Source organism: Thalia democratica, chromosome 6, assembly GCF_965202585.1.
Source record: "Thalia democratica chromosome 6, ktThaDemo2.hap1.1, whole genome shotgun sequence".
Classification (NCBI taxonomy): domain Eukaryota; kingdom Metazoa; phylum Chordata; class Thaliacea; order Salpida; family Salpidae; genus Thalia; species Thalia democratica.
The window spans coordinates 42,268,988-42,285,248 of record NC_139170.1 but is presented as its reverse complement, the minus strand read 5'-3'; the positions used below and the strand labels follow the sequence as shown (position 1 = coordinate 42,285,248).

Here is a 16,261-nt window from a genome sequence, read left to right as displayed (position 1 = left end):
AAAGCTAATACAAAAAATTTTTTTTTGCTGCTATAAATTCAGTCAGTTTAAAAATTTTTAATTTTACTTCAAACTTTCAAAAATATTTAGATTTAGATAGCTTTGACTGGTTTTAAATATTACAAGTATTAATTTAGTCCTCACAGTTTTTTCCAACATAAGTTTATTACTAAAATTACTGTTCAGTTTTTTTTGCTTTAAGTTGAGTGTTTAATTTGTTTTTATCTTTATTTATTTTTTCATCCAAAATCTTTTAAAATAACAAGTTTAAATGATACAAATGTGTTTAAAATTTAAGTTAAAAGCATATAAAGTTGCATGGAACGAAATTTGTAAGTACTAGATTTGTTTAGTTATAATATTAATTAATCTTACTTATTTAATAAAAAATAAATGCTTAACAATCAATAAATTTGTATAATTTATTTTTATTACACCTTTTATTTAAGTAGATTAGATTTCAATTAGTTGTTATACACATTTCAAAAATATCATAAACTTTTTTTTTTATCTTAATTTAGCTTAAAAGATCAAAAACACACAAATTTTAATTAACAAATATTTACTTTAAGTTATCAAATTTATGACAGTTTACTAAAAAATAACTTGATAGTTTACAGAAATAGATAAAAAGTCTCAAAATGATTGATCCAAGCACCAGTTCAAACCCTGAATTTTTCAAAACACTTCACACTTCTATCGAGTGGCTGGTTGATTTTGAAGAAAAAGTTCTCAAGGGAAATGTTGTTCACAAGATGCAAGTCGTTGACACAAGTTACACTCAATTAGTAAGTAACTGTTTAAATCATAACTTAACAAAATGACTATGGATTTTTTATAATATGAAGGTATTTTTTCCATATACAATAACATCAGTTCTGGTTTAAGAATAATTTTAACATTTTAGCACATATTTTTGACCCAATCATAATTTTAGTACTGCCCATTATTTTTATAATAGATGCTATTGAATTATTTTACCAAATATTTAAACTACAAACAGGTTTTGGATGCAGATGAACTCACAATATCTGGGTTGCAAGTCAATGGCGAGTCTGCAGAATATTCAACTTGTGACGGAAAATTTGGAACAGCATTGAACATCCAGCTGCCGAAGTTTAATGAGTAAGTTTAATAATAAATCACTTTAAGTTTTAAGAAAACTTCTCCAACAAATTTTGCAAATATTTCAAACTACACAACTTCTAACAGAAATGAAACGTTTGAGCTGAAAATTTCTTACAAAAACTCACCTAAAGCAGAGGCAATCCAATGGATGAAAGCTGAACAGACCATGGGTAAAACTCACCCTTACATGTACAGCCAGTGTGAGGTAATACACAATGTTTGCTTTTTTTTTGCTGCATATATTTAAGTGTTTATCTAAAATAAATAGTTAAAAATTTTTGAGTAATAAAAGTTTAATAAAAGTTTTAATTTAAGTGTGAAGTAAAACTTAAAGATTATTTTTTAATTTTGAATTAATTTATCATTTACGTAGGTTAGGTTCTAGTAAAATAAAACGCTTTAACAAAGTTTTATATAAAAAATGCGCAGTAATGTAAAATGTTACTAATATGAGTTAAAACATAACTTTTATATCTTAATCTTTACAGGCAATTTATGCTCGTACGATGATGCCTTGCCAAGATACACCTGCAGTTAAATCCACGTTTGATGCAAAAGTTAGTTTAATATCACTAAACTTATTTAAAAAAGCTTACTATCCAGTTAACGTATTTCTAAAAACAATTATAATAAACGTTCATTTATTCGTTTGCTTAAAAACACAAAATTTTTGTTGTCTCACTTTAAACAACTTTGCAAACGTAATAGTGTTTTAAAATTTACCTTTTAATTTACATTGAAATTTCGAGTACCTTGGTCATCTCAAGTTTTTAACCTCCATAAATCAACTTAACATAATTTAGGTATCGGTAAAAACGCCAATAGTGGTTCTGATGGGCGGAGTTAAAAGCCAGGATAAGACGGTGAATGAAGACGGAACTACCACTTACTACTACGAGCAGAATGTTCCCATTCCCGCCTACCTGATCGCAATTGTGGCGGGAAACCTGGTTTCGCGAAAGATCGGGCCGAGATCGAGCGTGTGGTGCGAAGAAGAAATGGTCGAAAAGGCGCAGTGGGAGTTCGAGGAGGTAAGATTAGTTACCAAAATTTTCAAAACTTACTGTTTTTGTGTAAACATTCTTTTTTTTTTAAACTAATACTTAGAAATAGTGATTTTTATGTAAGATAGCATTAAATATATTAAAAAAAGTTATTAAATTATTTTTATGCAAACAATTTATACAGACAGAGGAGTACATACAGACGGCAGAGGCAATGGTTGGTCCATACTTGTGGAAAACTTACGACCTGCTCGTACTTCCTCCTTCTTTTCCTTTTGGCGGCATGGAAAATCCAAACCTGACTTTTGTCACACCTGGACTTATCGTTAGTATTTTGCTTATAAAAATATGGTTTTAAGCAATTGTAAAACTCTGGTCTTTAAAATTAGCAAAAAAAAATTTAAATCAATTTATTGTTCAGACAAAAATACACCTTTCAATATTTAAAGATTCTGTTTTGGAAACAGTATTTTGCTCGAAAAAGAAAAAGATATCATCAGTTATTAAGAAAAAATTATTCCAATTGAATAGTCTTGAACAGTTGTTAACAAGTTTAAACTGTTACAGAATTTGCAATTTTTTTTCAATAGAGTTATGCCGGAAAGTGATATCATTTTTATTTAAACTAATTATAACAGACCGGAGATCGTTCATTAACATCCACTGTCGCTCACGAAATATCGCATAGTTGGACTGGAAACCTGGTAACAAACAAGTCCTGGGAAGACTTTTGGTTGAACGAAGGTTTCACCAGGTTTCTTGAACGTAGGATTATTGAAAAGACGAAAGGCAGACCAGAGGCACAGCTTCACGCGATCAAGGGAACACGAGCACTCGAAGCGACTGTATGTAGTTTGACCGTCTTTAATAACTAAAAACAATTAGGCAGTTGGTCATAAGAGATATTGATAAAACTTAGTTATTTAAAAGACTTATACCAATTGATAATTTGTTAAGTTACGATTTGATCTTTAAAGAATTCTAAACATATTCGTTTAAATTTAAAATATTATTAAAAAAAACTTAAGATCAAACGCATGGGTGTAACAAATCCCCTGACATGTCTGGTTCCTGACCTGTCGACCACCCACCCGGAAGACGCGTTTTCTCTCGTTCCTTACGAAAAAGGCTTCACTTTCTTGTACTACCTGGAAAGCATTTTGGGTGGCGCTGAAGTCTTCGAAGCTTACCTGCTGAACTACGTGAACCACTTTAAGTACAAGTCGCTTTCAACTGGCGAGTGGAAGGAACATTTGTACCAGTACTTCAGCGACAAGGTTCGTAGTGTTTTTATAAGTAGACAATGTATAACAAAACAATTCTTTTTTGTAAAAAAAATTACGCAAATTGGTTTTAAGTAAAACATAACAAACAGATCTAAAACAACAGAAAACTGAAAGCTTTTTTTCTCAAAGGTAAATATACCATAGTTTGAAAACAACTAAACAAATTTTACAGCACGAAGTACTTAACAAAGTTGACTGGGATGGCTGGATGTACACTCCTGGAATGCCTCCTGTAATTCCTGACTACGATGATTCCTTGTTGAAAACCTGCAAAGATCTCTGTAACAAATGGGTTGAAGTTTGTAATGTTTTCATTTTACAAACACAATTTACTTTTTCTTTTACTTGCACTTAAAAAAGTATACACTTTGAATTCTTATTTTCATAATATAATGCTTAATTGATTTAAATTTATTCTTAGTAAGGTAAACTTATTGTTTTTTTGTCTCATATTTTAACTATTTTTGTAGGCCGAAGATACTGGCAACTTTGAAGCAAAAGAAGTTGAAGTTTTGTCTCCAATGCAAAAATTGGTATTTCTTGGAGAGCTTTCGACCCAGGTTTGATATACAATAATTACATGACTCTTTGTTAAATAATAGCACTAAGCTAGTGTTTAAGTACTTACTAAGTTTAAAAACTAACAAGCTAACAATTGTCTAGGAAACAACACTGTCTGCAGACAAGTTGGCTGCAATGGAAAGCTTGTACCAGTTCTCAACGAGCCCAAACGTCGAACTGCAGAGCTGCTGGTTCCAGCTCGCGTTGAAAGGACACTTGCAGAGCCAAGCGGACGCGGCAGTCAAGTACGCTGTGACGCAGGGAAGGGAAAAGTTCATCAGGCCGGTGTACCGAGCCTTGTACGCGTGGGAGGTGACCAGGCCGATGATAATCGAAGCGTACAACGAGAACGTGTCCACAATGCACCCGATCACCGCGCAAACACTCAAGAAAGACCTTCACCTCGAGTAGAAGTTTTCGTCGTTTTTTAGTTTTAATGAGTTTTGTGAGGAAGCTTGTTATGAAACATCTTTTGTGTAGGTTTTAGATAATAAATTTGAGTCATTTTACAATCTTGTATATTCTAACATAGATTTTAAATATCAAACTGAAAATGTTAAGTTAAAATAGGAGGTTGCAAAAAGTGAAATTAACACTGTTTATACTGTAAAATGTACTTATTTCGAAAATTTTAAGTGGGATAAGAACAAAAAATAACTAGTGTGGAGCCTTTATAAGTGAAAGTTTTACTGAAAAGAACTTTTTTGCGAACCGATAATTTTCAAAAGTAGTATTTAAGAAAATAAAGCATAATTATAATTTAAGGACCATTAAATAAACACTTATACTAAATAAATTAAAACTAAGGATACTTTAAAAAAAATTAATTGTTGTACTCGTTAAATAAGATAATTTAAAACAAACATACTTTTTTTATAAGTTTTAATTAAAGGATGCAAAGGAAGAAATGGCTCCTCAAAAAAGCTTTTGAAATAACAAATTTTGAAATAAATTAAAAAAGTAAGATTATAATGCTGGTACTTCACCATAACTAAACTAGTTCAATATTATTCTTAAACTCAATTTAAAAAATTCATCGCAATCTGTTGTTTGATGTGGATATTAAAATAATATTAAAGAATTAAAGTTACTATAAGAAGTTTTTGTGTAAGTTTCTGTTTAAATTATTTTAACTTAAAACGATTTTATTTGTATATTACCTTTCATTTTTAATGTAGTATTTATCCCACTTTTATCTCACGTTTTTATATTTTTGTCATTTTATTTTCATATTGCATTCTATTCGACACTAGACTTGGAGAAATTTTAAAATAAATCTTCCATTTAATTTTTAAGAAAAAATAATCACATCTACTTTCTGTCCCTTTTAAAAGTCCTTGAAATTAAATCATAAAAAGAAAGAATAGGGGGTAACGAAAACTAACAGGTAATAGAGGACCTTAATGAACCAAGTAACATAGAGAAATTAAAAAGTAAGTCACAGATAATTGGTGGCTAAATTTAAGTCTACAAATTGAAAATAAACCTGACAAATTTTAAGTCACCAAAGTCAAAATAAAACTGACAAATTTTAAGTCACTCACAAGATTATTGACAATGTATGAGTACAAATCAGTCCCAAAAAGTTGTGAACAGTTTTAAGTCAAGTTTTAATTATGGTTTGTTGTTTTGTTGTGTATTTTAGTTCAGTTTACTTAATTTAAACTTAATAGTTAAAAATATTAGATATAAGAGTCGGATTTAGTATTAAGTATTTTACCTATTATCAACTATTAACATGTAAAAATCTGTAGAAACTAATCTATTCTAATTTAATGAAAACATGTATACACCTACTTTTTCTACGTTTCTATTCTTACATTAGAGTAATTATTTTCTACTGATCCCAGTTGAAGTGTGTTGATTCGTTAATACACAGAAACATATGTTGGTACAATAAAAGAAGATTACTGTATAACTTGTTTTTATTTATATTCTAGTAAACTTGTTTCACTAGAATCTATTGTTAGCAAACGATTAAACCTTATTTTGAACAGTTATTTTAAGACTTAAGAACAATCTGATAAGTACATCACTATTTTAACTTTTACAAGCAAATATTAAAAACAATAATATAATTACGTCACGATACATTAGCCAAACTTTTTTAAACAAGTTAATTTAACCTAATGCTTCAGTTTAAAAGTTGTTTTCTTAGTTTGTTGTTTAGAAATTTCGCAAGGCTGCTAAATGTTAGTATACTTACTGTTTTATTTATTTGTTTGAGTTTTAAGATTATGAAATTATTAAGTACCTTGCATAATTCAAAATTTAAGATGATTTAAAATAATAACATTATCATTTTTATAGATAAGAAACTTTAAACTATAAGTTTTATTCAGATTTTATTCAGTTTTTTGTTTTAAATTTTTTTAGTTTTGTTTCAAGTTTAACATATTGTCTTCCTGTATCTTAATATAAGAAATTTTACAGATTTTATTCAACTGATGATCTTGTTTGACTAGTTTCAAGCGAGTGAAACTTTGTATTATTAATAAAATTAAAAATTTATAATTGAGCCTAGCTACGAAAGTACTGAAATAAATTAAAAAAAAAATAAATAATATATTGAATAAGCCGTATTTTTGCATTGAAAATGTTCTAAATAAAGGACGAAAGCTTTGTATTTAAAGTGTTTTGGTTTTGTTTCATTAGACAACTATTTAATGGCTATTTTATATTTTTTGTATTTGAAAATTTTAGTATACCTTTGTCTGAAACATTAGGATTAGTTGGTTGGATTTTTTTTTTGGACACCGGAGTACGGCTTACCTGTTTCAGTAAATGTAAGAAATGTGTTAATCTGGTTAAAGCGAGAATAACTGTGATACGTAAGTGAAAAAATAAAAAAGGCTAAGATGGTTTTTGGTGCATACAGTATGTCAAACATTGAACTATATATGTAGACTTAGATCTTGGTCTTTTTTTAGTCAATATACAACAGACCTTCAGTGCTAAATCCAAATACATTTCACGCTATTTTCATCAGTGGATACATAGAAATAAATGAAAAATATATTTAACTTATATTGTAACAGTAGTAATCATCATAAAAGATATTAATTACATAAAAAATCAATTACACAAAACTAACAAAATAATGATTTTTAGAGCTGATTTTAAAAAACAAACATATAAACACCAAAACGAGCAATAAGTAAATAAAGCTACAATTTAGTAAAATTATTTTTGCCTACAAAAAATAGGTTAGCTTCTTGAAATTTATATAGCTTTCATACAGTACTACTTTGTTCATTGCTATGTATCCACTGATGAAAATAGCATGAAATATATCTTTGTTTTCACACTGAGTGTCTTTTGTATATTGTTTAAAATAAATTTCGACTTTTTTTATTTAACAATATTTAAAAACACTGATTTTTTTTTCTTTTCACTCATGTATTAAGCTAATATTTTGAGTTAACATTAAGTTTTATTATAGAAATATGCTTTTATGTGCTATTTTAAAAGGGTCTGCTATACTTTTTTACGCTTTACATTTTTTGTCGTTTGCTTATATTTTAAACATTATAAATATACTTGTATGATTTTTTTAAATAACAAAGATGTTTAGTATGATTTTTTTTGTTAATAGTTAACTAGATCAAACCCATATGACAAGCTACCTTGCTTTAGCCTGAAAAGATATCATATAAAACCGATGATCCGTTGTTAATTTAAAAGATTTAGTAATGATATTAATAAAATGTAGTAATTTAACTAATAATAAAAATAAAAATTTATTTTTATAAATATATGTTTAAAAACTCTCTCCAAAAATCATTTGTTTAAAAATTATAACGAAATATATCTAATTTTTCTTAAATTTATTTCAGTATTTTTGTAGCTAGGCTCAATTATAAATTTTAAATTTTATTAATAATACAATGTTTCACTCGCTTAAAACTAGTCAAACAAGATCTTCAGTTGAACAAAATCTGTAAAAATTCTTATAATAACATACAGGAAGACAATATGCTATACTTGAAACAAAACTAAAAAAATTTAAAACAAAGACTGAATAAAATCTAAACAAAACTTATAGTTTAAATCTACTTATCTATAAAAATGATAATGTTATTATTTTAAATCATCTTAAATTTTGAAATATGCAAGCTACTTAATAATTTCATAATCTTAAAACTCAAACAAATAAATAAAACAGTAAGTATACTAACATTTAGCAGCCTTGCGAAGTTTGTAAACAACAAACAAAGAAAACAACTCTTAAACTAAAACATTAAGTTGAATTTACTTGTTTAAGAAAGTTTGGCTATTGTATTGTGACGTAATTATATGTTGTTTTTAATATTTGCTTGTAAAAGTTAAAATAGTGATGTACTTATCAGATTGTTCTTAATTTTAAAATAACTGTTGAAAATAAGATTTAATCGTTTGCTAACAATAGATTCTAGTGAAACAAGTTCTCTAGAATATAAATAAAAACAAATTATACAGTAATATTCTTTTATTGTACCAACATATGTTTCTGTGTATTAACAAATCAACACACTTCAACTGGGATCAGTAAAAAATAATTACTCTAATGTAAGAATAGAAACATAGAAAAAAGTAGGTGTATACATGTTTTCATTAGATTTAAAATAAATTAATTTCTTCAGATTTTTACAGGTTAATAGTTGATAATAGGTAAAAAAAAATAATGTTAAATCCGACTCTTATAAAACTATATAACATTTGTAACTATTAAAATTAAATCAAGTAAACTAAACTAAAATACACAACAAAACAACAAATCATAATATAAACAAACCATTTACTTTAATGGAAAGAATAACTGATTGAAATTTATTTTACCGTTGTCAATGATTGAACAAAATACATCTAATAATTACGTCACGATATATATGAAGATAAAAACAGCTACTTAATTTGTATTGTAAAGTTAATTAATTTAGTCTTTATGTTTGGGAAAAGTAAAGCGCTTTAATATGAAAAGTAGTATGTATGTAATATATTTTGAATAAAAGGAAACAACAACCATTAACTAGTGAAGCAATAAAATTTAACAACGTTAAAAACAATAAAAGTCACAGGAACTTGATATAATGTGTGTTTTATATATTAAGTGTTTGAAACGATTAAATATAAAATTATAACAAAATCAAAGTTAGATACAATTAGGAAGCAGATTTATTCTAAATGCAGAAATTAAAAATGAAAAATTTTAAATTTAAGAAAACAAAGCACAAAATAAAAAAACAGTTTTGTTATTAAGCTTAAGAATAATTGATTTTTGTTTTATAAAGTAAAAGTCGGGTGTTTAAATTAAAGATCCCATACATATATTTTAGATATTTCATAATTAAAGTGTGTTATGTATTAGAGTAAAAATGTAAAACCTAAAACAGCAAAGTGGTCATATGCTAAGTATAAACCTGCGGTAAAAAACCTCTAGCTCTATGCAGTAAACATGTGCACACCTACTTTATTCTATGCTTCTATTCTTACATTAAAGTAACTATTTTTTACAAAAACCCAGTTGAAGTGTGTCGATTCGTTAACACACAGAAACATATGTTGGTACTATAAAGGAAGGTTACTGTATAATTTGTTTTTATTCATAAGTTTAAAAATAAAGCATTCTAAAATGAACACATGAACATATTAATTCGTTCCTTTTATTTAAAAAAGTTCCCCCGTTGGCTATTTCCATTTTTACATACTTCATTGTTCATTTTCATTGTTTTTAAAATACAATAATATCAGTCCTGGTTTCAAAATAGTTTTAAAGTTGTAGCACTTATTCTTGACCTAATCATAACTTTAGTACTGCATTTGTTTTTATTATAGCTGTCACTTAGAAATTTTTGCAAATATTTAAACTACAAACAAGTTTCGGATGCAGATGAACTCCTAATATCTGGGTTGTAAGTCAATGGCGATTCTGCAGAATATTCAACTTGTGATGGAAAATTTGGAACGGCATTGAACATTCAGCTGCCTAAATTTAATGGGTAAGTATAAAACTAAATCACATCAAACCTTAAGTTGTACGAAATATACTCTAACTTTGCAAATATTTCAAAATACAACTTCTGACAGAAATGAAACGTTCGAGTTGAAAATATCTTACAAAAAATCGCTTACAGCAGAGGCAATCCAATGGATGAAAGCTGAACAGACCATAGGTAAAATTCATCCTTACATGAACAGCCCATGTCAGGTAACATTAAACTTTTGCTGCTTTTGTTTGTGTAAAAATTTGCAGAGTTTAAGTTGTTCGGTAAGGTTTTTTTTTTGTGTCATCAGTAAGTTTAGGGTGTACCAAAACTTGTTCATAGAAGTTTTAAATTAAGTAATAACTATATATTATTACAGTTTATTTTTGCTCGTACGATCTTGCCTTGCCAAGATACACCTGCAGTTAAATCCACTTTTGATGCTAAAGTTAGTATAAAGTTTTATTTTTTACTGAATTAGATATAGAATTGAACGACAAAAATGTTTTAAGAAAACGATTTTTAGATGGTTGAGCTTTAGCTTAAATAGGCGGTACTAGAGAACTTGAAATTTTAAACCATTCTCACGACAACTATAATTTTTTACTTCTTATCCCAGTAGCCTTACAACCTTTTCTTTGAGGTTAGCATTGAAAAAGTAAAGTCGATACCGTAGTTCAAATTCTTTTGTGAGTAAAAACAAGTCCTTATCATGAATGTTTAACGTGTGCTGTTATTACTAGTATAAAACCTTATTTTGAAAGCGTTTATTGAATTTTCTGTTAAGGTTGCCAAGGTTGTAAAAATATTATTATCTAGACCTGATTGACTATTAGCTTTATGATTAAAAAAACTTCTTTAGAACTGCTGGGATTAAACTTGACAGCAGTGCATTGTTTTTACTACACTGCTGCGTTACTATATAAAAAAAAGTTTGAGCAGCTCATTAATGATGTTAAAAGTTTCCATTCATCATCTGTAAGAATATTTTCGGTTTTAAACTTGTTGTTAGCCTTGTACTTCTGGACAATTGTTTTTTTTTTTTTCTGATATTTTCAGCATTAGGTATTTTAAGTTCCACCTTGTTTCAACATCTTGCACAAGTAACAAGGCTTTTTGCATTGACATTGATATACCTAAATTAGCCTGAATTTTTTCGTTTCTTGCCCGCTATAGAAGAATGGTTAAAGTGACCAATAGTTTGATGGCCTTGGCTATTAACACACTTATGTTACTTTCTGAAAACTATAAGCTTACTTAGTTTTTGAGCTGGGAACAAACTATCGCTGACTGCCTTATTGGATTATGATGATGATTTTCTACCCATTGAAATTTTTCTTTGAATTTTTGAATTCAAGTCCTTTAGTAAAGAAGATTACCTCTTTTAATGAGTTTATTGCAAAGACTGCGAGTTGCATAACAAGGGTCTTCCTATATTACGTTGAAAAAGTTCCGTGCAATTGACATTTTTAATTAGAGTAATTAAACTATGTAACTGTTAGAAATTGATTAATAATAAAATAACTTGATTAGTTTTATATTTCTACAGGGTTGCCACTTTTTTTGACAAAAAAAGCTATACTGAGTTATCTTGAGTTTAATCAAATGCTTTAAAAAAAATTTCTAACTTTTCTAAATTATCAACATTCAAGTTTTTATCAAAAAAAATAGTTATAAAAAATTGAATCATAAAAAATTGAATTCAACTATATCTTAATTAAATTAAAATCTATAATACATAGTTTCGAAAGTTTTAAAAGTTTTCAAATTTAAAAAACTTTCCTGAATTATCCAGAGCATCCTGACTGTGTGTTAACCGTGTTTCTTATCATTTATCTAAAAGAAGAACCGAACCATATATTCTTAAGTTAATTATAATGGAACTAAAACAATATGTTCTACCCGAAAACCTTTTCAAAATTACATCAAAAGTAGATTAAATATTGGTCATAATTGAGATTAGAACTTAATAACTTTTTAATAAACTACTGTATGTACCTGCATTTTTACAACAAATGATTGATTAACTAAAGTTTCATTAGTCTAATTCGTTTGACTGATTTTATATATATTAGATATTCAAACCACAATAATCTAAGTTAATAAAACTTTAAGAAGCTGATAGCGTAACACAAAGTTTTTCTAAACTAGTGATGTACCGGACCCGGATCCAGACTTTTTTTTCAAATTAGGATCCGGCCGGATCCGGAAAGGTTTTTTAAATTAAAATCCGGCCGGAACCGGACCCGGATATTTTTTTCATATTAAGATCCAGCCGGATCCGGATATCAGACAAAAATGGCAATATCCGGCCGGATCCGGACCCGGATAGTTAGTACATCACTATTTTGAATCAAAATCCAAAAGAAAACTAGCTTGAGTTTTTCAAAAAATCTTTAAACTAGCCTGAGTTTTTATAAAAAACTAAACTAACCTGGAGCGGCCTAGTATTTGCAAAAATCCCAAAAATTTTCAAACTAGCAGGGTTGTCACTATCTAAGTTGAAAAAACTAGCTAGAGTGAGTATAAACTAGCTTGAACCAGAATAAGGTTTTTAATAAGTGAAAAAACTTCTTTAATCTAATAATCAGTAGAACAGCTAGTTAAAAGGTTGAAAATTTGGTAGTAAATTTTTTAATTTTACAACATAGGTAAAGAGTTGCATTTCTGAAATGTTTACTTCATAGTGTAAATGTAAACAAATGTAAATTAGTCACGTGTACAAAATGAGCCAATCACGGTAGGAGTTTAATTTCAATTGACGAAAATGACTCTTTTAAATTTACACAGAGATTATTTTTAAAAACATACTTTTCTGTATGCTTCAAATCGGCCGGATCTCTGTTAGGATCCGGCCTGAACCGGATCCGAATCTTTTTTAAAATCAAGATCCGGCCGGAACCGGATGCGGATATTTTAAATCGAGATGCGGCCGGAACCGGAACCGGATCTTATTTTTAAATTAAGATCCGGCCGGATACGGATATCAGACAAAAATGGCAATATCCGTCCGGATCCGGACCCGGATAGTGAGTCCGGTACATCACTATTCTAAACTAACTGGATCCGAACCCGACCAACTTTCAGCTAGGATCCGGCTAGTTCCAGGTCCGAGTTTTTATTTTAGTTTCTTACAAAGGTTAAACAGTACCAATATGTTTTAACATTTGTAAATAAATTTTAGTACAAAATTTTAATTTTGATTTCTTTCTTAGAAATAAATAAATTATTTAAAACAACATATAACAATTTATACTATTAAAAGACGGGTTTTGTTTTAACGAAAAACGAATTAGAACTAAACTATAATAAAAAAACAATGCATACGTTCTTACTTACGTTCAAGGAAATTTATTTACGTTGTTAAAAATCAAAAAGAGTAAAAAACATTTCTGACTAAAATAATAAAACTATATCAAAATCATTGTACTTGCAAAACAGTTCAGTTGTTAAATACACAAAAAACAGAATCCCTGGAACTAACTATTATGATAATTATCAGAAATAATATAGAAAAATACTGGTCTTACTTAGAAGATATTCTGATTCAAAATATCGTGTTTTAGTAATTCTTATAAAATTGAACTTGTCGACATTGAACTTCATCATACCTAAGTTACTTACCCTACTTTAATTTCAAAAGGTTTTAAAACTGAAGTGCTTTATCTTAACAGACATTTTCACCTCTTTTTAAATACCTAGTTTAATATTTACATAAAGTTGTGTTTTTTAAGGTTATTTATACAGATACTCTTAATTTTTGTTACGCCTTGCGTGTTAATGTATTATGAAAATTATAATTAGTGTTTAGAATGAAACAATTTATTTATAAAAATTAAATAAAAACTAATACTATTATACCTATAACTAATTTATAATATTTTACTTACTTGTAAGTTTTATTGTAGTAGTTTTAACAGTTTTAAATCAAGTTAAAATACAACATTACAAAACAGCAATGCTAAGTTTACTTTAAAGGTTATACTCACTTGCTTTTTATGCATAATGACTTTATAGAAGTTTATTTACAAGTACAACTACATATTTTTTTCAATTTTTATTAAATAAAAAAGTTAAATGATCTAAAAATAATAAATTAAATATCAATATAACAATTATAAAGTTAATCACAACAACATTCGTTGTATCTTACAACTTATAGTGCTATAAAAGTATGACATCTTCTGGTTAAAGTTTTTTTACATTTTAAATGAAAGAAGTTATTTTTCTTTAAACATTATATTAATTATGTTTAGCTTAAAACGTGTTTACATAAAATCATTTTCATGTAATGAAAATTTTATTGTTTTAAAAATACTAAAAATGTTTAATTTTTAAATATTTAAATTTTTCTTTGAAAATCATTGTAAAAACAGAAAATGTGTTACATTTCCAACCAGTTAAAACTTGTCTTAAAACGCAAAAGATAAGCATAACACAAAGTCAAATAGAAAACTTTCTTTTGTACCCACAACTTTTCTATCAAAAATAAAATTAAAGTTAAATACTTTTTGATGCACATTTGTACTAAAATCAACCAAAAGAAAACAGGGATTGTATTTTAGATAAAGTTTAAACTAATACATGCATTCAACTTTGAATATTTCAAGTAGAATGTTTCATTTAAATTATATTTAGAAGTTGAAATAAACAAACATATCAAATAAGATTTTGACTTAAATAGAATTAATAAAGCGTATTTGTTGAACAAATATGAAAAGAATAAAAATAATTTTAACATTTATTTTAAACTGTTTCTGAAATGATGTCACAAAATATTAAATAATGTATCTTAGTTTACAGATAAAAAGCACGGTAAGAGTATTTTGGTTTTATGTTCATAATGCAAAATATAGTGTTCAATTTTTTTAGGAAGTTTTTTTTTTTTTTAGAAATTGTGTAAACGGAAAGGAGCAAGTTTTCATTAATCTCAATTTGTGATTATCAGTTTTATTTAGATAGTTTTCAAAAATGTTTTGAAGCCATGAATATTTAAATTTAATAAAACTTTCATACCAAAAATTATTCAAAATTGAATTAAAAAGCGTTGATAACTTTATTAAATATAAATTTTAAGAGAATATTTATACCATACACTACAAGCACAACTTAATTTTTAAAAAGTTTGCAAGTAAAATATTTTGTTTATAAAGAGTAATAAAAGCAAAACCTTGATCAAAATACTAGTTTTACACCTAATCTAAAGCCATTAGATATTTTTTCACACCAAAGTTTTATCTCAAATTAAATTATTTTTAACGTTCTCATTTCTTGGTTCTTTTGCTTCCAAGTATTCTCGAAAAAAACGACCCTCCTTTGGCAGACTCATTTATTTTCATTTCTTCTTTTCTGCCTTTTCCTAAGTTTTTCATCAGACTCTGCAGCAAAAAAAAAGTATAAGTAAAGCATAAACATAAGTCAGATGCAAACAGTTAAACATAGATTGTTTATTTCAACAACAAAGCAAAGATAAATATTTAATTTTTTCTTATGACTTCAGCTTACTTCAATGTCTTTACTAGAAGAAGGATTCTTTGGCAATAAATCAATCTTAATCCTACGGTTTTGAACAGACTTATTTTTTTTACCCTAAATATTGAACAACTTTAATTTATCTTGTAATTGTATAAAGCAATAGGTTTGCTTTAATAATTTAGATCGTATTTAAAGATGTAAATTAAGTTTCGTAAAATCGTTTTATACTAGTTGACAGGCATCAAAATATTTAGAAAATTAATAAGAACAGTTTGGAAAATAATATTTTTGTTATATGTTTACTTTTCTAACGATAAAATTTAAAATAAGATTGAACAATTAAAAAAAAATACACTAAGTGTAAAATACTTATAGTAAGTTTAGTCTTAAAAAATAACTAAAATGATTCTTTTTTATATCGTTTTAGCTCGAAAGTTTTTAAAAACGTTACTTACATTAAAACTTCTACAAAGATTAACAAATATACGTTAAATCTAAACGATATTTTAAAAGTCAACAGTCGATGTAACTATAAAAGAGAAAGTTTATAACTAATCTATATTAAACAACATAGAAAACATATTAAAAAATCTATCGAACTATTTTTTAACTTTCTTTTTTTTTTGTAATAAAAAAACAACAAAATTTGTTTAGTTTTATTTTCCAAAACAAAATAGTAAAATAAACTAAAAACTCTAATTATTCACTTACGGTATCTAGATGATCTCTGCTTTTTGTCGACCTTAGTACGAGCTGAGCATTGATTTGTTTTGCCACTTCTTTTTCAATCAATTCTGTTATTTTATCCTTTCCTAGTAAGTGATTGTATGTTTTTATCAAGGCT

General features: G+C 27.2%; 1 protein-coding gene across 1 annotated transcript; it reads left to right on the top strand.

The window, feature by feature from the left end:
- The first annotated feature begins 641 nt into the window (after window positions 1-641).
- Window positions 642-4,390, top strand: LOC145839084 (leukotriene A-4 hydrolase-like). Its single transcript, XM_082946695.1, has 11 exons — window positions 642-788; window positions 1,004-1,116; window positions 1,213-1,333; window positions 1,617-1,685; window positions 1,932-2,159; window positions 2,317-2,457; window positions 2,771-2,977; window positions 3,161-3,409; window positions 3,591-3,716; window positions 3,889-3,978; window positions 4,082-4,390. The coding sequence occupies exons 1-11, from the start codon at window positions 642-644 to the stop codon at window positions 4,388-4,390; spliced, it is 1,800 nt and encodes a 599-aa protein (XP_082802821.1).
- Window positions 4,391-16,261: the final 11,871 nt, after the last annotated feature.